A 25,015-nucleotide genomic window follows, 5' to 3' on the forward strand; every position below is an offset into this window, starting at 1 on the left:
CAAAATAAGGGAATGTAGGTATGTTCCAAAGCTCAAGTGACCTGTTAAAGCCTGTGATTAGGGATATAAAATGGGGGGAAAGGTTTCCACTCAGGAGCTGAACTCACTGTCTCTCAGGACTTACCCTCAGAGAACTCAGAGAAAATAAGAAATACTAAGTTCAAGCTCACCCCAACAGCTTTGTTTTAACTGTTTTACTGCAAATCTTTGATGCCTCTGATTAGTTACCCAAAATTAAGGAATATACATGATCTCAAGATCAAAATTCCTACATCTAGAAACAACAGAGTACAGTCTTTTCTCCAGTCAGACAGCAAATTGTTAATTATCTGGAAATGCCCAAGTTGGATGACCACAACCAAATTTCTCAGAAGGAAATCAGCCTTTCTTTTGTCAGAGCTACTGCCACCAAGTACAACTCAGGGAACCAAGATGAAAGAAAACAAACCATGGCATTTGTTCTCACTAAGTGAGCTGCCTCCACTCTGAGCTGAGCAGAGCAGAAGTCATACAAAATAAAAAGATGCCAGTAAGGTTCAGGTAATTAAAACTCCATCATAATGTTTTATGCAAGCATGTGCAAGTAGTATTTAGTCAGGAAGCCATACTACCCATGGCACTTAACTTCATTGTGCTAGCAAATTCAGATGTTGCATGTTTAATTGGTTTAGTGAGACTGGCATTTTGATAATGTCTGGCACATAGGGGACAGCTAAAATAATATTCATGGCTCAATTAGCCTTGAATTTCCGATTTTCAATATCCTCCTATGCTAATGGAGAGGAATTTTATTTTTTCTTCCTGGAGTTGAAAATTGGTCACATTAAGTGAGTTCTGTCACCAAGAGAGAGATTTTGGGATTTAACTCTAATGAATCTCTTGGTCGAGAATCCTTTCTGTAATGTTTCTGTCTGGAATTTTAATGATCTTGATCATGAATTGATTTTCAGCTTTTATAATGGAGTCCAGTCTGTTTTTCTTCTCAGTTGCACCATTTTGCATCAGCCTTGCTGCTCTGGTCTCATCAAATTATCTCTTGCAAGATGAGAGTGAAACAAAACTTTCCAGAGAGATATGTGGTTTGGCAGAGTAGGTCTTTCAAGGAGAAACAGAGTAAACATCTCTCAAAAAAGCCGTGCAGGAAGCCCACAAATAAATACAAAGGCATTAGAAAAGAAAAAAATGTAAAAAAAAAGATACTTTAATCTAGAAGAGCTGAAAGAGTCAGTTGAACGGTCAAGCTTGCATAGTTGAAGATATCTATCTGTAAAAGATTTGTACGGGATGTACTATGGGGATTATGGTTTAATCTAGTAAATACTGATACTATATTGGGAATAACAAATGAATTGGTGCTTATGTGCACTGCATATTTTTACTTGTTTCCTTGAATCACTTGTCTGTTGATCTGGGTTTCCTACATGACACCCAGCACAGATTTTTGTATGTGTGTAAAAAGGATGAGGTGAATTAGAGCTAGAAAATAAAATTTGAACTTTCTAGCCTTTCAATACACCTGCAGAACCTGCCCTAGAAAGCTCATGAAACAAAATAATTTAAAAGCAAGGATATCAGCTGCTAAAGGAATTCAGATCTGAGAGATTTTGTGAAAAACCCAACAGCAGGAAGGCTGTGTCAGGCAGGATGCACCCCAGGGCCAGGTACAGCCTCCCCTCCTGCCTTCTCACCTTTAACTCCTGGCACAGTACACTGACAGCAGCCTCTAGTTCTGGCAACTCTCACTCGCACAGAGAACTCCCCAGCAAAAAGGTCTGAGCTCCTGAGGACTGGGTTCAACAGTCCTATTATTTGACGAACAGATCACCTGAGAAATGAACAAGCTGGTGAAGGCAGCTTCAATGCCAACAGATGCCTGCATTTAAAAGTTTGTGTCTTACCAAACACTTCCTAAAAACCCCACAAACCAACTCAAAATAACAAAAACCTCCAACTCCTTCAGGGTTGTAGTCTTTGATTTAGAGGAAACCAGTGGAAACTTAAATTTGAATCCGATGTTTTGATGAGATCTGGGTACAGAAGGCAAAAATATCTATGCTGCTAAGCTAGTATGCTGCTTGTAGTGATAGTGACTGCACTTGAGCACTTGGTGAAAGTATGTGAAGATCTTTTCTCTTGTTTTCTCTGAACAGCAAGGCTCAGATCCAGTTTTCAGGAAAAAAACACAAAGTGAATATTTATTTTATTGTCCTACTAAACTCCTACATTACCTTGTCTTGCTGCTTTCCAAAAATGTGGAGAGCCTTGAGACACTGTAGCAACAACACCTGTAGTTTAGAAGTGAAATTGTTTGCAACCTTGTGATATCCCAGCCATGAGGTTTGGGATAATCCTGTGGTTCCTAGGATGTATAATCATTTTACACACAGCGCAATTGAATCAAAACTGTCCATAATAAATTTTTCCAGACACAGCATTTGTTTTGAGGTTGTAGCCCAAAATACAGGAAGATTATGTATTTTTTGGCTTCTGGAAGTGCATAATGACTCAGGGATTGCTGAGGATTTTTTTCAGCACTTTTGTGCTTCCCACTTGTCACTTGTAATTCCTTTTTTTTTTTTTTGTCATTATGACCTCTGACAGTGGCAGCTGGAAGGCTGAACATGGAGGAGGAAACTACTACAGAACTCCACCATATACAGGGACCTCAACAGCTGTATTTTTTTTTTTTAATAACTTAACAGTGAAACTACGTATACACCCTTTCAGATAAGGTCTCCTGCAGATGCCAACAAGAGAAATGAAAACAATCATTCATGATGACAAATAGTTTTCACCTAGCAGCTTCCTTTCACACAGTGCCAAAGGAAAAGGCTTGCATTTCCTCTGTTACAGAAAATACCATGCCTCATTTCTTAATTACTCTACCCTCACCAACTGACTGGTCTCTCAGACAAAATAAGAGAATTTTTGGTCCAAGTGGTCTTGGATGTCTACCCTTTCTTGGGTTGGCAGAGCTTGGCAGTGTCTGACTCTGTGATCTCTGCGAGAGACATACCAGCCAATGCCCTCCTGATGCACATGGAGTGCCAGGAGGTCAGGCTCCAAGCAAAAGTGACCCTCAGAAACAGCATACACATGAGACAGCTCAGCATGAAGCTGTCCTTAAACACAGAGGACAAGGCAAACTGAACTGAGCCCTGCTGTTACGCAGGGGCTGTAACTGTCCCTCTTTCTGCTCATTTGTTTCCTGAATGTAATGGACCTGTCACGGCTGTAGTTGTGAATTAATATAATTTTGGGAAAAAGTCTGAACGCCAAAGTCCTTCATTTGCATTTGTCTACCACAACTATGACAAGTAGAGAATGTGTTCTCAGCTTTGAGTATGATGGCTGGCCTGGAATCCTAAAAAACATACATATCCTGTGAAGGCAAATACATTCACAAAGAAGCAGAAAACATAATCCAAAGAAGTCATGCTTTGACATTTTCTTTGATGGGTTTCAAGAAGAGGAGGTGAGATTTTAAGTAGTTACTTGTATTACTGCTTGGAAAACCACAGTGATTTCACAGCAGTCTTTTCTCTCTATGTAGCAGTGTGCAAGTATATTGTCACCAATGCTGTTCTCAGCAGCCTGTTGGCAGAAGTTGAATTTAGGATTCATTACATTTTAATATAGTGTATGTAGGAAACAGACTTATGGAGGCATGTGATGGAACCTGTACAGACAGAAGTGCTTTAGACGTGATGCCAGGCCTTGGCATGGGTAAGGCACAAGGTTCTTTCAGTATCAGTTGCAGACCCCTTCTCATATCCATGCACCAACAAAACAGATTTGTTTTCATCTTCTTCACATTGTTTCCTCCTGCAGGGAAACCAGAACAGGGTCCACTGTCTCATGCCCATTGCAGTGACTGCTTGCAAAATATCAGTGAGTCCAGCAATGCTGCAGTATGCCTTGCCACATGACACTTCCCTGAGCATGGAGTGCTTTTTTCCTCCCCAGGGTGTATGGTGTAAGAAGTGCCCTCATGCTGGGGCCCTGCCTAGCACCCTGCTCTTTTACAGTGATGGCCCACACCGAACACACAAGTCCTCAAAATGAGCAGCTTTTCACTTTGTTAATCATACTCTGTTAAAGAGACTGTGATGCTGTCTTTCCTCTTCCCTAAGTGAAGAGCTGTGCACCAGCTGCTTTGTCTTCTGTCAGGCAGGGCAGCTGAGGATGTGGAGTCTAAATAATAATAATAATAATAATAATAATAATAATAATAATAATAATAATAATAATTCCAAACAGAGATGGCCTCTTGGTTCGCCTCATGGTGTCTCTGCTGATAGAGGTTACCTCCTCCTTGTGGCTTGACTTCTCTTTACATCACTGTGGCTATAACCAGCCTCCTTTTAAACAGATATTTACTTCAGCAGCTGGAGCAGATAGATACTATAATCTGTCCAGCCAGCAATGGAGGATGAGGGGCTCACAAATACGGTGCTTGTTGCTGGTATATTTCTGCATTGATTCCTGATTTAAGGACCCAGGGGATCAGGACCTTCAGGTTGGTTGGTTTAGCCACTTGTTGATGTTTTCAGTATAGGGATTCAACTGCCAAGTGATATTTTGTCCTCCACTGAGGAGACTGGCACCCTTTCACGTCATCCAAGATAAAAATTTCAGGTAGCTCTGGGTGTTTTTTAAAACGCTTTGGGTTCAGTTTGCAACCCTGGAATAGATTCTGATTAAAACAGATTACCATCTAGCATCTGTACTGGGTACAAAGTAGGGGGGGAAAAGCTTCATTTATGAAAGGTATGAACATCTAGCATAGCTATTGTGGACAACCAAAAGGGAACACTGGGACTACATTTCTTATAATAGACATTGACCTAATGTAGATAAAATACTTTAAAAAAAATACCAATTTCCTGAAAGGTTGGGTTTCATATATTAATGTGAAACACAGTCAAAATTTTTTTAATGTAACTCCTCCTGACTTTGAAAATGTACAGTTACAGCCCTATGGCCCTTTAGTACCCACAACCTTCAAACTAGGTTGAAAGAAAATGCCACAGATAAAGAAGGACTGAAGGAAGATTTTTGGAGCCGAGACACCTCTGCAAAACCTAGAATTGCTTGCTGAAATTTACTTGAAACTAGCTGCAGGAAATCTTTGCTCTTTCATTCATGTAGAGGCCTTTGGTTGCCAGTACAGATTTCCTCACTCTTCCAGTTCAATGAAGTTGGTAACATTTTAAAACAGAAAGATGCATACCCTATCTGAGTGGCTCTCTCCTGCCTCCAGAAATACCACAGCTGACTGGACCTGCCACTTGCATGTTGGGGGGCTACACCTTCAGGGTCCTGCTCGCCTCTCCAGGGAAAGCACCTGATGTACTACACATTTTCAGAAAGATTGTGAGAACTTCAAAAAGTTTAAATATTCAAAGCTCCTGTTAAATTGCTTTGCAACTGCACAAATGTTTCCAGATCTCTCTCTCTCTATTCCTTGTTCCCTCCATGACAGTGACAGTGTATTTTAAACCAGCTCCAAATACAGTTTACGGTAAAGATAGGATGAAGATAAGAGCACTAGGGTGTTCACCTGTTTGCTCTGCTGACAGGGTGAAGATGATCAAAATTGTTCTCCTGGCTTGTTTTTCTCACATAGATGAAAGAAATCCTGTCTATATATATCATGGTTTATCATACAGAATCCTCTCCATGATGAAAAAAAGGATTTGCATTATTATGTTAAAACTTTCCGTAGGTCAAATCTCCAATTCTGTAAAAGCATGTTGCAGTCAAGACAATTAGTGGGCTGTGCCTCCAGGTTTTACTTTTATGTATTTCTAAGCTCATCTCAGGGCAGACTCATTCAGTTGCAGTGCATGGTAAAAAAAATGATGGGAGAAGAGGCCAATGCCATCGTAATATCTAATGAAAAAGTCTAAGTGCAGTGATGGTAGCTTTGAATGCTGCACATGGTCTTGAGTTACTGAATCCCAAACAGCTCTGAGAAGAATCTATCATTAATAATTTGTAGTAACACATGGCTTCTAATTGATTGAATTCTTTTTTCTGTTTAAAACAAATGGAAAAAAAATACATAATTCATCTCCTTGCAGCTCATGTTATGTCATAAATGTCTGTGCTTTTAGGACAATATTCACTCCTCTAAAGTGTCAAAGCATGTTCTCCGGCATTTAGGGAGGATGCTTAGCAAAAGACAAACTGCTTTTATCTCTGATAGCCTGATAAAGAGAAAAAATATGTCTCCTAGATGAAAGATCAGATTTGTTATGCTTAATGGGTGCCACAGAGAAGAGAACAGCAAGTAACCTACCACGTCAATTATCTGCAGCAAGGAAAGCTGGAGTTCAACTACGAGTGGTTGGGAGTCATTCACCACAGGTCGTTCCAGACGGTTGTAGTTCCGCAGCAGATCCCTGTACAAGCGTCTCTGGCTTTCCCCCTGCTGAGAGACTAGAGGAAAAGAAATAAGGTGTCTGTTATTTACACTGTCACCCAGCCACCATTGTTTGCCTGTTTTGTTGAAAACTCCCTCTTACCACGTTTGTAATTAGAAAGCAGTTCCTAAAGATATCACCCAAATTCTGCACATGGATGTGACAGACACAGCTTTTCTGCATATGTGAATGAGGAACTCTTGAAAAAATTAACTACTAACACTCTAACTCATTAGGAACATTCAGAAACTACTGAACAGAATTTGGGGCTCTGACCAAATGTGCCCATTCCTTGGAGTCCCTCCTGCTCATAGACAGTAATGACTCCAAAACTGCCAGATAGCTTCCTAGAAGGCAAGCAAATTAATTCATTAATTTGCGTGCTCTTATTTCCTAGACACTGGCTACTGTGAGCCAGCACTAGTATTACTTAGCCATATTGTGTTTATACCAAGCATGGACAACAGGTAGTCTTATTTCTTGGAGCTGATGTATCAGGCCTTTTTCTATGCTCAAGAAACAACTGTTCTTCCTACCCTCTTCAGTTTTGTGTAGCAGCCTTTCCAGGTTCTGGGTTACTTTTCTTGACTTTTTCCATCTGATGGCAGCACAGCTTTTTAACATCTACTGAGGCGGTGGTATGAAGGCCAGAGTATTTAACAGCTATTATAGGGATATTGAATGTCTGGCAGTACACTCTTAACTCAGTTTGCACTGGGAGCAGACTCCACACTGCCTGTCATGCAAACAGCTGAGCATGTTAAAGATAAGCTGAACTTCAGTCTAAGCTTAATTCCCAAGATGCCCTAGTTCCCCTCTTTGGGGTGGGTGTAGACAGCATCCGTCTAACCTGCATGACCAGGTTTCCTTGCCACCACAATTATGGATGGTAAAGGTTTGGGTATCTTCCATCAGCAACGCAAGAATTTTCCTGGGATACATACTCAGAACCCTAGTTTCCCCAAAACCATGTCAATCTTGGTGCTGTGGCTAGTGGCAGCCTGAGCTTTACTTAAGAGCTGCACTTAAGAGAGGGAAGGTCATGAACTGCAGGTTCCCTGAGGTCAACTACTCCTGTTGACATGAGTGTGTATTTTCTGAACTGTATAAATTCAATCCCTGTCAGAGAATCTGCACTCTAAATCATTATTTGGACTGAAGCAATTTTTATCCACTGCAGTTCCCACTCTCTGTATATGACAGTTTTTACTTCTTGATCAGAGCTCTCCAAAACTTCTCTCAGAGAGGTTGTGATGAATATTTTCTTGACAGTGCAAACAAAATATAACAACTCGTTCTGCCTTCCCAGTCTCTTACTATCCTTAGCAAGCCCTTCAAGCCTGAGACAAGCTGACCTACAACAAAGCAGCCATGCCTTTTAAAACTAATAATAAATTCACTTTATAAACACTTGATAGGTCTGTTTTACTTTTTGTTCTTTTCATTTTTGCTGATACTCAAGGGAGCTTGTGACTTTCTAGCATGGAAGTGCCTAGTAAAAAAGAAAGAAGAGTATTTTGGTTCAGTTTGGTAAATTACACCAATTTCACATCAATTTCATGGGCCCTTTCTTCTCTTGCATAATAGTCTACATGGTCTAGAGGAGCAAATGCTGTAAGCAGCCTCCAATAGCTGTTGCTGACACCTCAGTATTGGTTGGTGTGTATTCATCAATGGCAAAGACGAGCTCTGACCACAGTATCTCTCCTTCAGCACCCTAAATAATCTTCCCTGCTTACTTAAGCAGAGATTTAAGTTCTCTGTTATGGCCTTAGTACTTCCCAGTGCCTCAGCAGGACTAGACTCCATCATAAAAGTCTTGTGTGTGAAGGAAACTCATGAAAATCACCACATGTTGTCCTAAAGAAAGAGGCTCTGAGTTTGGAGAAAATTTGCTGTCATTTCACTCACCTACCCACCAATGCTCCTGTGCTTTAGGGAAGAAATTACTTCCTGAGCTATTGCTCTCATCTTGAACACTTACATAATACTTCCTTTCAACCTTTCTTTCACTGGCTGCCTCAGCTTTTACAAGGGGAAAAGTGCCCTTCACCTTCTGGACCCAGCTGGGCTGCTAGACTGCCCTGGTACCTCCATTGTCAGGGTACATTGAAGCAGCCCCCCAAGGGAGGTCTGACTTGCAGAAATCTAAGCACAAGCTTTAGGTTTTGGAAAGCTGTCTTTGCACTGCGTGCTTCATCCACGCTGAAGTCAAGCCTCTTTCCCTGTTAAACTTTGTGAGGTGAAGTAGCCGAGAACTGCACCTAGTTTTCCACCCTTTCTTCAGCTCTCCTCTCTGCAATGTGATCCTGATACTTTGCAATCTGTCGTATTCAAAACTGTTAACATAGTCGTAGCTGATCTATTCTTAGTCTGCCGAGTTGGCATTGGCGACCACGTATTTTTGTGCTGCATGGTTTTGCTTACAAAATTACATATATTCAGAAGCCTTGGGGTATCCTGGCAAACCGCCTCAGCAGCTGTTGGTACCACAAAGAGCTGGCAAGCCTAATCACACTGCCATCTCTCTGCTACAGCTGCTTTGGAGAAGGGAACTGAGGTAGAAGTCTAGTCTGACTTACATGTTCACAGACTTTTTCTTTAAATTGTAATTTTCGAATACTTAATGTTCCATACTCCAGAGAGATTTCTGCTTTTTTCTCCTATAATGTTTGTGCTAATGCTTTTTGACACTACAACTCTGTGTGCTAAATGGAGTGCTGGTGATGGAGAAGCCTGAATCTCTCAGGACTAGTGGTAGAATAAGCTTTACCACTGACTACCCCTCAGTCACAGCAAGTTTAACCAAAACCAGTGGCACTGGTTCAATCTTTTAAACTAGGCTAGATGACGGATGTTAATATTTAAGTTTGTCAATCAGTCTACCTATACCAGTGCCAGACTTGCTTGCCTGTGTTACTGGTAAGTAAAAGTAACTGGCAAAGGGCATGTTTTCTAAGGAAAGGATTTGAGAGTTTCTATGCCTCTGTTAGTGTTTCCCTTGTCTCCGAAATGACTTTGAAGCAGTAGGATGTTTACCTTAAGTTTAGCAAGACTTTTGACACCATCTCTGAAAAATTCTCACACACATTTATCTATGCCTTGCAGGCTAGATAAGTGAACAGTGGACAGAAAAGTGCCTGAACTGTCAGTCTCAAAGGGTTGTAGTCAGCAGCAAAAAGTTCAGCTGAAGGCCAGCCAGTGGTAGAGTATTCCAGGGATAGATACTGGGAACAATGATATTTAATGCTGGTATGAATGATGAGACAGAGTGCACCCTTAGCAAGCTGGGGTTATTTTTCAAATGGTGCAAACCTGTGAGGAGTGGCTGATACAGCACAAGGTTTTCTGCCACTCGGAGGGACCTTAAAAAACTGGAGAAATGACTGACAGGAACCTCATGAAGTTCAATGTAATAAAGTATAAAGTCATCCTGCACCTGAGGAGTAACCTCAGGTACCAGAACAGGCTGGGGGTTCGCTGGCTGGTGGGCATGATAGCAGAAAAGCCCTGAGGAACCTTACAGGTACCAAGCTGACTATAAGCCTGCAATGCACCCTTGTAGCAAAGGTCACTGGCATCCTGAGTTGCAAGAGAAGAACCACACAAGCAGATCAAGAGAAGTGATTCTTCCTCTCTACTCAGCACTGGTGATACATACCTGGAATGCTGGATCCACTGCTGGGGCTTATCAGTAGAAAGGAAACACGGAATTACCAGCTCAAGGGCTGGGTTGTTCCTCAAGATTTACTCTTTAATAATCTGAAATGTTCCCTAAACTGCTCCTGGAGTTTGCAGACAACTGGGAAGCACAAGGCAACCAATTCTTGGACTGGATGTGAAGAGCCCTGTGGAAAGCAGTTACTCATGCGCTACATTAAACACCTCTCTGAATGCCTTCCAAGCTTCTGCATGTACAAAGTAGTCTGCAAGAAGCCCACTGATTGAATGATTTATATAAACTAGAAACTGCTACCAATCTTTTGAGAATAGATGTTATAGTTTCATTTCATATTTCTTTCCAGGATGTAATTGCTGAGAATTGCACAGCAAGGGAACCTGCAGCTAGGTCTGGCCAGACTATCCATATGGCAGCCCCAGAAAGGACAGATGCTCTCTCCTTTCCAGGAGCTGTCCTGCCATGTCTGGTCTTGGCTGGTTGATTTTCCTGCTCAGCTTTGCATGCCAAGTCCCCAAGCTATAAGGCAAGAGTCCAGTCCTTCCCATTCCCAGGGTTTGTTCACAAAGTAGTCAGCTTCTTAACTGAGAACCCTGGTGTAAGACACATTCTGGCTGGTTGTGCACAGCAAAGAATAAATAATGAAATATTGACAAGATCATAGGTAGCAGAACATGGATTTCCACCAGTTTTTCAGCAATGAGACCTGTATTATCAACCATTCTACCTCTGTTTCATAGTGTTCCCTGGTTTTGTTTCCATAATCTCTTAGCTTTTTGAGAGGGGGAGCTTCTAGCTGCTTTCTAGCTGTTTGCTCATTTCTTTAGGCAGATACCTGAGTCTGAATACACAAATTTATTACATTATTCATACAAGATTATTGGTACCTAATGTGATGTCTTTCTGACAAAATATCATATTCTTTCCATATCACTTTATATTAACATATATGCATGCTAACATGCCTCAGAATTATAAATGTCTCTTTGTTTTCTTTTTCTGGTTTCAAAGATAGTTCCTATATTTCATTTATAATCTTTTTGAAGAACATGGTAAGTTACAATCAACAGCATGTTTCTGATCCATCACATTGTTGCTTTTGTATATTTTACTGCTTAATATTTAATGAAAAATCTCAAAATGGAATGATACTGTGGTTGTGACATTTATTCACTCCCCTTGTACCTTCTGCAGGTATTTCACCATATCGATGTCTTTTTTTTTCTCTCTGTCCTGTTACTTTGACGTTATCTTTTGCTTTGGTTTGTTTGTTTGCTATTTATTTTGTTTGTTATTTGTTTCATAAAAGAAAATTAGTAAAATTCTGGAATTTATTAAAAAAAACACAACAGTGCCATTATACTGTGAAGTATTGTTAAGTTTAGTTGTGTAATGATTGCATTTAATTTTCTTATAGCTGGAATATTTACAGAGGAAAAATCCATTAAAAACTATGGTTATCAGAGTTAATTTCTAGAACTTAAAATTATTTTCCTAAAACCTTCCTGCCACAGCTCCTCTTCTATTATTTATTTTCATTTTAGTTTATCCCTGTACTCTTGCAGTGATTTTAACTATTGCTTTCAGCACCCAAACTGAATGATCACAGGAAACATATACACACACACACACTGCATGCAATAATGAATTATGGGGAACCAACATGAGAAGTATCAGGAAAAAAGCAGGTTGTTTCACAGACAACTTCATTTGCAAAAAGAACTGCAATGGCAAGAACATTTACAAAATGAGGCATGTTCTAATGATTTGGTAGCTATAAAAAAATAACTTATTTTGAATATTTTGCAATTTTTGCGAATGTAAAGCATGTCGCTGCCATATGTCACTTAATCCCCAGAGACACAGATGTATCCCATCTGCTTTTGTTCTTATGTGCAGCATTGTTACTTTTATCTGTGGCTGCAAATGCACTATTTCTTTCAATGCCCTTTGATTTAAAATGCATGCCATCATGCCTTCAGGGAAGCAGATTCATATAACAAACAATGGAATCACATCAGCTACCTCTACCCTGTGTGTGTCTTTATGTGTGTGTTTATGTGTTGTGTATTTGAATATTTCTCTTATTTAAAACCTCTTTTTAATCTACTTCCCTTCTGGGTAATCTTTGACTCTAATCTTTGTCTCTCGCTATGCAGATTGTTTCTGCATTTTACACACAAAATTCATCACATATCCAGAGGAATATGAGAAATTACTTTATTTCCTAAGCAAGAAGGGCTTAATATTCCTGGTACTGGTAATTTCTGCTCTTCCATAGCAGATAAAGAGTTCCCAGCAGTGATAGGTATCAAAAAGGTATGCAAAGAAAGGTTTCTTCTTGAAGACTCTAGGTCCCTGACAACATGCTAAAACTATATAATTAAAGAATGGGCTTATAGTTTTGGTCCTACTGGCTTGGTTGCAGATGTTTTAAAGGCTGGGTCATGTATGTAAGGTAGAGAGACACACTTTGAGGTATTAACAATGGGATACCTCTCAGTCATAGTTACCGTCATTGTTTAAACTGCCTCATTACTCCAGGTCAGAAACGTAACTAGCTACAGCAAGTAAAGGCAAAAAATGTACTTTTAATGTAATGCTAGTTTACATTAGCTATATGCAATACAAGTGTCATTGCTACAATACTAGATGCACAAGGAGCAGAGGAGGAATCTGGAGCAGTGATGAAGACATGCTATACATTACAGAGTGCTGTGCCTGTCTGGAAGCAACTCTTTCCAGGCGTTCTGGGATTTCTGGAGAGAAGTAGTAATGGAAGACAAAGGGAAAAAACTAAACCATAAGCTAAAGGCAAGATAATAGTGCCATGGTCATCAGTGGACTGTACTGGCCTTCTGCACTCCCTGCTTCCACTGGCTTGCAGAGCATCTTGTCACATCCCTTCATCTCTACATGTTTCAGCACCCAGAGCAGTTAACCCAGGGAAAACCCTTCTTGGGAAAGCACTATGAGCTTCACCCTCTAAGTGCCATCCATGCAGCAGCCATGGCATAATGGACAGCATTAACAGATGGCTCTGAAAAGGGACAAGTCAGTCTGTACCTCCCCATCAAAAGCCCGCTCTACACCATGCCAGGCACATGTGGAGAGCTCAGATCTGGGAAAGTCATAAGTGAACTGACAGATGTAATAATGATTTCTGTGAGACAGGCAAGTGTGATTAGGCTGAGGAGTTCTATTAGTCTGTTAGACTGAATAGGTAAGAGGAGCTCTTTTTCCTAAACCCAATACAGATAATAGCAGTGATGGAGCCTGAAATGATGTTGTGGTTTAACCTCACACTGCAACTGAGTACCATGCAGTCTCTTGCTCACAATCTCCCCTCCCCCAAGGGGATGGAGAGAAGAATTAGAAAAAAAATTACAATAACAATAATTAAACTAATTAATAATTAAATGTAATTAAACATAATAATAATAATGAAAAGGGAGACAACAAAAAGAGAGACAGAAATAAAACCCAAAAATGAGAAATTATGCACAACACAATTGTGTGCCACCCACTGATCTGTGCTCAGCCCACCCCTGAGCAGCAATCAGCCTCTTCTGGTCAGTAAACTTCCCCCAGTTTATACACTGAGATATACTAACTTCCCAGGAAGAGAAACATAATCATTTTGTCCCAAGATGTGAAGAGAGCAAAGATTCCAAGAGCTATTCCTTAGCCACAGGCATGTCTTTAATAGGAAAAATAGCTTATTCCCTTTTTTATGGTTCAAAGATGAGGGAGAGATCTTGCCCTAAACCATTGCCACAGTGTGTTATTGGTGAAGCAGTGGTAATATGGTTTAACTCCTCTGGGCAATGCAGAGGAGAGTCTGGAGTGGAAATGATACAGATACTGTGAAAAGGAATTGCCCAGTATGCTCAGAGATGTTGCAGTGCTTCTTTCCATTTTTCCTTCTGCAGTGCTCATCAGCTGGTTATGATCTCAGAGACAGCTGGTTTCCCAAACTGTGAACTTTTGCCTTGCCAGCCTGCCACCTGTCCTTGCATAGCAAAGCTAAGCAGCAAAGGCATTGAGGATGCAATAGGCAAGGCTAGAGATGGCTTCTCCTGCCTTTCTCCCTCATCACTCAAGTCACAGCTGTTGCCCATGAACAAAGTGAGAGCTCCACTGGCTGCAAGGCACAGGCAAGACACAAATGTCCTCAGTGAACACGGATCTGAGAATGTAAAGAAAGTTCCAAGTTTGTCTTTAAAATGCCCGAAGTCAAATGATGGATGATGAGAAACATCATGTAAGAGCCCTCTGAAAGGGATGGGGGTTAGTCTGATGAAAATTTTGACTGCACCTTGAATGAGTCCTAATTTGTTCAGTGTTCAGTATGTCAACTGGGAAACATGGAGATACATTTTCTAAATGTTTTATAAATCTAAATCAGTTTCGCACTTGGGGGGCAGAACTTTAGTAACACACCTGTAGATAAGACAGCCCTGTTTTAGGCAGCACCAATGAGCTTTCACTAAGTCAGGTCAAACTTGCTGCTTATGTGAGATGTGCTGCCAATCAGCTGGTGATACTTTGGAGGTCTTGACAGCAGAAGAAGCTGCTATCAAGGTATTTTTTCTAAGGGGAAGAAGTCTGAGACTTTGGTGGTTGGGGTCTTCACAGACAAAGGGAACTGTAAATAATGGCATGAAAATTCTTAGCAAGGAGTCTGAATTTATTTCACATTTAAAAGCTGCTTCTAATAATGTCTTGATGAAGTAAATTACTGGATCTGAGCAAATTGGACTTGTGACCAATCAAACATGGTTTGTGGAGATCTGACTTAAGACACTTAAAACTGTATGTACTATGCTTTGGCTGACTCAGTCGAGATTTTCTTATATGCAAATTGTACCTTAGATGTAAAAAACCTTAGATGTAAGGTTTTAAGTGGCTTTAAACTTTACATCTATTTTGTTGTTTGATTTTTTTTCTCTAGACTTTAAAGGTATCAAGATCTCAGCAACAGCTGAGTGTTGGTTGATCTGTTTTCAGAACACAAGATGCTATTGTCTTTTCCTTGGGTACATGGCTCAGGTCCTGGATTTGTTAGTGTTTATATGAAATATTGGTCTCTCTCTGCTGCACCCTGCCAGCCAAACCTGCATTGGCTACGTCACTCATCCTGGCTAAGAGCAGAAATGAATCACAGTGAAATTGAGGCACTTCTAGAGAATGACAATCTGGGGAGCGTGATTTTTGTCCTGTCTTAACTCTGTTGCTTTTAAGCTTTAGTTACTGCAGTCTACTGCTCCCGAGTTATGTTGGTGCAGAAAAAACAAAATTAAAACACACCTGGTGCCCTGTGCATCTAGAGGGAGCATGATTGTCATCCTGTAATACAGTAACAAAGCCGCAGATGCAGGATGCTTGGTCTCTGAGCCAGACCAGAGCAAGCCTGAAAGTCAGAAAATCATCCTGTCTGGGCTGCCCTCTTGTATTCATCAGAAAAGAATTCCTGAGACTGATAGAGCATTTTGACCCAAAGGTGAAGTAGTTTGCCCACTTGACAGAGGCCTCCTCTGGAGAAGAATGTCTCCTCTCCTTACCCACAGACTGGTTTCCCTTAGATCTGCCTTCCCTGCTGCCCCCTCTTTCATGTCATCCAGCAACACATAAGTGCTGAAGTGCTTGGACTGAGATACCAATCCAACAAACTTAAATTACAAAGGGTGACCCTAATATCTTTGGAAATTACAATAGAAGTCTTAGACCTTGAACAAAATGCTACTGCAGAGAGTATGCTACAGGATAGCTGCTTGCTCGTGACAGGCAAAGCTTTTTCTTGGAGCTCCTGGAGCTGCCCAGTCGCCGCTTTTGGATTGTGTGTGAAGCCTGAACATGAACAGGTTTAATTTGAAGTTGCTGCCCATTTGCCACTTGAAACAGTGGGAACCACAGACTATCTGGCAACTTTGTATTTAAGTTTTGGTCTCTTCTTCCCATTGTTACAATTGCTCAAGCTGGATTTCAGTTTGCTGACTACCTACCTGACAAAATATTGAAGGGAAAGCACTCCATCAATTGCTTTATTACTTCTGCAGGATCTTCAAAAAAACCCACAAGATGGCTAAGAATTATATAAAGTATTATCTGCATGATTATATGACTTCCTACTTTTGGTTTTCCCCAAATGCACTGACTCAGACGTGATGAGAACATTAAGCAGCATCATTCTCTACAGCCAGCCTGCACTCAGTGAATCCCACTTCATGACACACAGCTCTGTGTCATGAAGCCTCCATAGGGCAGCACTGATCCCTTGGAGTGAGCAGAGTGGAGGCCACGGACAACAGGCTGCTGTAACACAGCAGATGGATTAGAGTAAAAGAGACATGCCTTTGATCCACTTGGAGATGAAAAAACAAGGGTGGGTTCTTTTGTCTGCCTTCAGTTTCCATGAGGAAGGGCTCCATCATGAAGAAGCCAGGTTCTCCTGGGAGATGCACAGGGACAGGACCATTAAGATAAAGGTGCATGGTGGGGCATTCCCACAGTACTAAGAGAGCCTTTTTTTTCTCAAGGGTACTATGCATAAGGAACACCATTATCCTTGGAAAATGTTTGCAGCTTGACTCCTCAGATAGCAACCCAATAAAAAAGAAGGGTTGGACTGGACAACCTCTGGAGGTCCCTTCCAGCCAAATTATTCTATCACTATATGAACCTGTATAGATCAGACTCTCTCTCACCTCAGCTGCCACAGACCTTTTCCAATTTACAACTTAATTTTCTCCCTTGGTGTGGTGAAGATCTAAGTGACCAGTGATGTTTTTCTATGTAACCACAGCTGAGCTCCAGGGAACACAGTGTACTGTCTTAGTCCAGTCTGCCAACTGCCTTCACCTCTTTGAGCTCTCAGTAAGAAACAAGACCTGCTCAAGCCTGCTGTTTCTTCTAAGTATTTTTTCTGCCCAAATCTACATTGCATTAAGAATGGAAATGAGGTCTGTGGTTTTCTCTTCAACCCTATGGAATGTGAAAGTGTTGAAAATATCCATTTCTGAATGGTGATAAGGTTTGCAGGCATTTGTTTCAGTGCTCTATTAACCACAGATTTTCTAACTGAGCAAAGCCAATTGATAGCAAGGCAAGACGGAGACACCTGCACCACACTGTTTACATGCCTAAGTACTCATGCTGACTACAGGTTCCCCTGCCATTGCAATTTACTGACTTAATTGCAAGCCCTGGGTGGGGAGATTCTTACTTCCAAACACTCCATCTGGTTCTGGTTTCAGCCTTCTCATCAGCTGTTTTGCCCAATGAAGAAAGTATTTGCTAACCAAAAATCTTTCTTCAAGCCATATTGTCTCAGGACTGTGTTCTAAAACAGCAATAAACTCCTGTCTCTCATTTCCTGGGCTGATACTGATTGCCAGTACTAGCCCTACCTGTCTCAGTCAGGTTTGATCTCTTTCTTAATTATTTTATGTAGGATCTCTAGGCAGTAGACATCTTCAAACAACCATGTCAGGACTGATGCAAAGGGTTTTAATCTACTTTAATCACACTCTAGATCTGAAGAGACTATATCTCCCTCCTTGCTTGTCACATACAAATGAAATTGTATATGATATCACCATTACTAACTCAAGTTCTTTTCCATATGCCTTAGGAAAATAAACCAGAGGGAAAAAAGAATTCTGAAGCTGCCTTTAAGAGATGAATCCTCTGCCTGGAACAACAACTTCTGCTCTGAGACCATCAGAAAACTCTACAAGCTGAAGCAAGGCTGAAGGGATCCAAGGTGCCATCTGGCATTATCCCAAAGATCAGATGGATGCTACTTTCTCATGCATTGCATCTGCTTCTGGACCCCTCCCAACATGCAAGACTGCTACACCAATAGGTGCACGTAACAATAGGCACTGGTGATGTCATGACTCAGTTGCTTTTTCTGGACTTGCCCACTTTTTCCAGTGATATTTGAGAAGAATTAACACAAGCTTTAGCTCAGATAACTACCAGCAAATGTGCATAGAAATACCTCCAACTTTCCTGGAGCCTGGCAACTTCTGAGAAGCTTGGGCCAGCTCCACTGTCGCAGCTGTGCCTATGATAATACAGATCAGCCTTAGAGCTGTGCCAGTGAATGCACATAGAAGATTACTGACTGAACACAAGGTCTGGTTCATTGAACTATAAAGTCAACCTCAAGAAGCAAGCAGGGACAGCAAGTTACTGTAGCAGACTAATGCAGAGGAAATAGGTGTTTGCTTAGGACCCTGCTTGTCTGTCTTAAATGTATTGACACATGTAAATGGCATTAGTGCTCCTGATCACAGAGCATATGTGCAGGTGCCATGGACAAGTACATTTATTCCCTCGGCTCCATGCATATATGATGCCTTAGCACGCTCTCAGCATTCAGAATGATCAGCCCTGCTGTCTGTGCTACTAGATATTAAAGTAATAGCAGGGATCTGACAGCAATTTCCCATGTCTGCAAGTTGCACATGTGGCATCTCCTTATGCCATCAATATGGAAGAAAAGAGCTACCAGTACAAGCTAAGGCCTAGCTCATATCTTTTCTATTTCAAATGTGTATCAGCTGCACTGTTATCTTTGAAACAGTATGATGATATGAACTGCATCAATATAGAGAATGTGGAGAGCCAAGGTGAATACAACCTTCAGACCTCTAATTAAGGGTATGAAAGATTCTAAATTATTTAACTTTCACACCTGGTTCTACTCTGATAACAGTTATGAGATGTAAAACTACAGCTACTTCACCAACCACCTAAATTATCAATGATATTACAATGTACTCTCTTAAGCCACAGGAATCCTTTTATCTGTTCAACTGTGTCTCTTTGGAGTAAATAAGTTTGATTAAAACACATCATTGCAGTTCTATCAGACTTAAACAGCTGAGGCCTGAAGTTTAGATTCCATATATAGGTATTTAAGTAACATTATTCATTCTTCCTACTACATAGATCTCTAAACTCACGTCACCTCTGTCTAATTAGCTCACATTAGAGAAATTGTAGCTTGGCAGTGGAATCTGGCCTTCTGAGGCTATCTTCTGAGCCAATGCTTCTGCTGTTGCAGAAACAGCACCTGCTTGCATGGAAGTGAACCAAGAAATTTGTGAGGATTTGCTCCAAGAGGTCATCAGTTCTGTTCTGATGTGACCACTTAGACCCCATTGAAATAAGCAAAGGTGTGAAAAAGCATGAAATGGGGTGTACCACTGCAAGTCAGTCAGCCAAAGAAAAGCTGCTTTGCAGCAGCTGGCTACACCAAGTCAGGCTGAATTACTTGATCATTTACATCGCTGAGCTGTTAGCTCACTTGCAGCATCCCCTGCCATAGGATTCATCCTATACAGCTGAGCACTTACGTTCCCACCAGACTGCAGAGAAAGGTTGCTGTCCTCAGCTTGCCTTTGCCTTTGTTGGGCTTTTCAAAGCTCCTTGGCCAGATATGACCCTGATGGCAGTCTGTATAGAGCAAAGAAACCAAGAGGTCTGACTCTGCTCTGTGTGGCATGTGGGCACTCTAATCGTCTCACTCAAGAAATAAAAAAGGATATAAAGGCACAGTAATAAGAATACATGGTTTGACTGGAGACTAGCCAAGTGCATGTTTACTTCCGTGGCTGTTCAAGCCCTGTATGTGCCCGTGCCCTGAGATGAAGGTAACTCCTCAGAGAGGCTATGCATCTTTGTGGTCACTGTGACATGTTTCTCAGAATGTCCTTGCACAGTTCTCTGCATCCTATCTCTCAGACTGCACCACACTCCAAAAAAGGAGCAGGAATGGGTCTGGTCTCTCCTTTCCAATCAATCCCTGGACCAGGTTTTTCAAGTCCCTCCATCCAAGATTATTAGGTGACTGCTGAGACTCACAGTGTCCTTCTACATTCTGGACACTCCTTCAAGGATTGCTGCTGGCCTGGAAGGGATATCTGACCCTGAGAGTATTCACCTGGGATATGGGAAGGTTGAAAACCAGTTTCCTGATTTTTCCTTAGACTCATGTCTCAAAAAAAGGGATCATCAGCCTTTTGAGAAGGAGGGCTGCAATGATCTAGCTTAAATGACATGACTACTGGGGCTCCTAGCATTATTGTGAATAAAGTCAGGTTGAAGCACACAGTTGAGGAAAGAACTGGAAAAAACTTGAGTTCTTCATGTGTTCTTTGTGTTTGGTTTTTATCCAGTTCTTGTGACAACTCTCCTGTCAAACAGCCCTACAGGAGTTTCCAGTACTTGTTAAATTGCTATGAACAATGTTGAAACAACTCAGTGCTATGTGAGAGTGACATTAACTATGATTTGAATTTGCCATGACTTCCATGTGGGGAAACTAAGGAACCCAGGGGGGAGTTCATCTGGATTTACTGTTAAAGAACTCTACTACTGATAACATGCTAATATAATATCATCTTGACTTATATCTCTTCTGCCCCAGCTGTTCAATTCCCAGGTCTTTCTGGGTTTTTTTCCCTTTTTTTGTAAGTTAAAAAAATCTGTAAAGCAGAAGTCAGTTACAGACCAACTTCATCAGAATTAATTTTATTCTGCTTTAGCATTTTTCTGTAAAAGTGCATACTTGTAAGCTGTTGGTAAAATCACCTAACAAAAAATTCTCTGAATTATTTTTAAAAGCAGTTTGTCTTCATGTGATGCTGAAAGAAACTAGGCATCCCCTGATGAATTAGTGATTTCTTATTATTTAAAAGGCAGGATTTACATGACACACAACTTCTCAAAATGGGAATGTCCACAAAATGACTTATCTCATAACTAGATGCTATATGCCTGTTAGTTCAGCTCCTACAGTAGCACAAAAATGTCTTGAAGATAGCAAGGTTCTTAATTTAGCAAGCTGGGGAAACATTTTTCTTCAGCACCATTACTACATTAGGCAGATGAAATGTGAATCTGTAAAAATTAAATGCCCAGATGTTTTACAGCTTCAAATGAATTAATGAGGAATTATCTGTGGCATGAATTATCCAGTATAGCACCATATTTATGCAAGTTTCCAGTGCCCTTGCACTTCTGAAATAGGTGGACAACTTTCTCTGCTCTAAAAAGACAATCCTGTGTTTTATATATATATAAATTGTGAGAAACAAGACATGGTCCTTCACACCTAGAATACTCAGTTTTAGAATTTTTGATTGCTGCAGGTATTTAAGTTTCAGCTGAAAGGGAGGCATAAAAGCACATTTTGTGTAGAATACTGACTATCTTTCATGACTGTGGCTATTTCAACATTCTTACTTAAAAACACTTTATTGTCATCCTTGCTAACCTGAATATTTTGAAATAATCACACAGCCCCTATTTTTGTTACCACCATGCTGAAACTTCTGAAGATAGCTTAGTCAGAGCTGACACCTTAGACTACAGAAGCCCATTATTCTTCCTATTTTTTTCAGCTATATATATATATCATCTCTGTCTTACTCTAGTCTAAGAGTATGCTTAATAAAAACAAACCAGAATTAGTAAATAGAGATTTAATCTTTCTACATGATGCAGAGAAAATAAACAGTTATGCTTCTGCTTGTATTTCTCTGTAGAGCTCCATTGCACTCACACACCTACAGGATGCTCAAATCATTCTGCCCAACCCGAAGTTATAATCTCCTGTTGTCAAAAACCATGGGAAGATTACATTTTTAAGGAAAGGAAGAACATATTTATTTTGAAACACAAACATTTCAATTAATTTATGGAAGTTAAAATTACTCACCTTTAATAAAAAATAATAAAAAAAACCACACAAAAACAAGCACACATGCTTCTTCCTTCTTAAAAAAATGTGCCCAGCACTGTAAGATCCACAAACTTACCCAAACTGATTACAAAAGTTAGTTAAACCAGCATGGGACTCTAATGAAGTTCAAAATACAAGCAGATACAAGACTTCCCAAAAATAAAAGTTGGGGTTGGATGTAACTAGCATTTAGAAGATAAAAAGTAATTTAAAAAGAAAAAAAACCCAAACAAAAAAAAACCAAATCAAAACAATAGCAACAAAAAACTCAAACCACAACAAAAATAAGGAAAGCCCTGGACAAACACAGATGTGCTTACCTTCAAAGAGTGAGAGGAACAAGGATGACCAGAGACACAGTGCAGAATAAACAAATGCCAAGCACTTTTCTGTGAGCATTGTCAAAATAAGCTGTCTCTCCTTTCTAAGCAGAGGGTGAAAGAGGATGAAGTCTTGAAGACAGCCGGCAATGACTGATGGATTTGGCAATTACGGTAATAAGGCATCAAACCAGCTTCCCACCAGGGGAGAAAAGTGCATTTGCTCATGTGCTTCTCCAGTCCCCAGGAGCCAAGTCAGCTCAGTGCTTGGTCAGTAAATCCAAACACAAAGGAACAGGTTACATTCCTCTGGACTCACATTGCTCGGCACACTGAGCCTTTCCCTGGTCAGGAGCAAATGCGAGTGATCCTCGCACACAGCTGTCTGTGTGCTGCAAGAAGGGGGAGTGTGCTGCCTCGGAGACGCTCTCCACATCTCCACATATTGTACCTAACTCGAGACAGCGCGGCTGCAGTGTTTCCACTGCTTGCACTCGAGTGCCTCTAGAGCTGTTTCCTGGTGAAATTGATTAGTGTGCGTCCCCCTCTGCTCTCTCCCAGCTGCCAGAGCAACTTGCAGCAAGCACCTGTCACATACACCTGCCTTTTCTCCCAGCATGGAAGATTCAATAGGGCAAAAGTTTGAAAATATGAAAATAGCCAATCTCCTGTCCGTTTTTGGTGCACCCCTTCCTGTAAACACTTCCACCAGATGAAGGGAGCTGCTCCGAGTGCCCTCTTCCCCAGCTGTCCACTGTGGGATTTCACACACACCTTGGCTCCCTTTCCTCTCCACAGTTTTATTCACCAGCAAAAGAAAGGCAAGGTGAGGCAAAGTCTTGAATGAATTATAGTCATCATTTGGGCCTTTCTTTTCTCATTGGTTCTGAACACTCATCCACTTCTCTTTCACAGCAAGCAGGGACAGGACTTTGCACTTCCCCTTGCTGAATTTCTTGGGGCTCCTGCCTTGACAGGGTACAGCCCTGGACTGATGCAGAGAGCAGCAGTAAGTCATGACTCTGGGCAGGAGGAGGGATTTGGGCGCTGCTGTAGCGAGGCTGCACGGGCAGTGCAAGCTGGTGGGAGCCCCTGGGATGTGGGGCACAGGGTGCACTGAGGAGGAGGACTTGTGAGGTTAAGTGGTGGAGCACGGGCTGACCGTGGAGACCTCCTGGCTGGAAACATCTGCCCTGGGATCAACTGCAGAAATGCAAACTTATAAGGCTCAGGAAACACGTGAGAAATCAGTAGTCAAAGAAGCAGGAAAGGGGAGGAAAACAATGCAAGTGGGGAGAGCAACACCACCAGCATTAGGTAGTATCACTCAGACATCTGCAGTTTTCATGCTTTCATTTTCTTTTAATAAATGTTAAATAGATTTGGAAGGCTGAGAGCACAAGGGGCTGGTGTATACCCCAGCTGCAGCCTGGACTGATTTAGCTGTATCCTAATGCCCTCTCATCCTGTCACTGGATGGTGGACTCTCTTTCTGGGGGTCAAGGAAGGGTCCTCAGAGCTGCTGGCCCTCCCTTTGCAGGCTTGCTGGGGTGCTCCAGGTGAGCTTTCACTGACCAGCTGTAAGTGGAACACCCAGGCACAGCCTCCTCTGGGTTCTCCCAGGCCCCTTCTTGCTCCCCATGGGTAGGAATGGGGACAGACAGAATGGGACTTGCTGCTGGGACTGCATGAAAGCTGGCCTGGGAGAACCCCTTGGGTGGCATCAGAGCCAGGGACCATAGAGGGGCTGTCCTCCCACTCTCAGAGATGCTCACTGACCCCAGGGCAGTGGCCACATGGCTGATGGCAGGGCTACTGCATTGCTGTGGGAGCTAGGGGCAGAAGGAGGTCCAGCTCTCAGGTCTGATAGTGCTGCAGGGCAATGGAGATTGGGGGCAGCTAAGTGCTCAGGAGATCATACATCAGACTTTCTGTGAGTTTGATACATGATCACAGCTCCCTGCAGGGAAGATCACTTGAGCAGAGTCCATTGCAGAGTGTGGGAAATGGATCTGTAGAGAGTTCTCAGGGCCTGACAGAAAGGCCACACAGTATGCATCCATATGCTAACTTTAAGACAAGAAATGCTGACTTAGAAATGCCACAGAATGGAAAGATATTGTTGAGAGAAAAATGGAGCTAAAAAAATGTTTCAAAGGATGGCCTTGCAAATAAGACTAGGTACTTTGGAGAAATAGAAGTATGAAAGATGCACTGTAGTAAAACCCATGAGAGGTAGTTTCAGATTATTGGCTTTTAGGAATCTACAGCATGGTATTGCAAAAAGCTGATAGGCCAAGACATGCTTATAGTATATTGTAATTAGGAAATAATCAGCTTCTGATTGTGATGGCATGAATTATAACATCTGTATTGTCTCACCCTTTTCACGAGGCTAAAAATTGAATAAAAGTTTTTAAAACACCTCTCAGTTTCCCCATCTCTGGATCAAGAAAAATATTGTCCAATAGCAGAGATGCCTGTTTGTGTAGCCAATTGTGCTGACTGGGGGACATCTGCACCAAAAGTTCTCCTTTTTTTCTTCTCTATTCCCCTCACATCCCCACAGCAGAACAACATGGAGCAGTTTTGTCCATTATTTTTGGTTTAAATTTGGGTTTTTCTTAAATTTAAAAATGAAAGCTTTCATCAGTAAGTACAACTTCACACATATTGCAGCTCCAGTTGCTATACTCACCTTCAGCCACTTCATGTGGCTGTCCTCCCACTGATGGCCACAGTGTGCAGACTGGGAGCAGCAGGGTACCCAGCAGCTCCTCCTCTCAGGTGGAACATGCCCGAAGGTGCTCCGTGGGGTGGAATGACATGC

At 41.5% G+C, this 25,015-nt stretch overlaps 1 protein-coding gene across 1 annotated transcript in view; it reads right to left on the bottom strand.

The window, feature by feature from the left end:
- The window catches only part of LOC100221863 (neuronal acetylcholine receptor subunit alpha-7-like), a 59,282-nt gene extending 36,595 nt beyond the window's left edge, over nt 1-22,687 (bottom strand). The window contains exons 1-2 of the mRNA XM_002187662.6: nt 22,186-22,687; nt 6,305-6,444 (exon numbers count right to left, since the gene is read on the bottom strand). Of these exons, the coding sequence (XP_002187698.3) occupies nt 6,305-6,444; nt 22,186-22,264 (219 nt within the window). The 5' untranslated portion in view covers nt 22,265-22,687. The remainder of the gene's footprint in view (nt 1-6,304; nt 6,445-22,185) is intronic.
- Between the last annotated feature and the right edge of the window lie 2,328 nt (nt 22,688-25,015).

Source organism: Taeniopygia guttata, chromosome Z (assembly GCF_048771995.1).
Source record: "Taeniopygia guttata chromosome Z, bTaeGut7.mat, whole genome shotgun sequence".
NCBI classification, from domain to species: Eukaryota; Metazoa; Chordata; class Aves; order Passeriformes; family Estrildidae; genus Taeniopygia; species Taeniopygia guttata.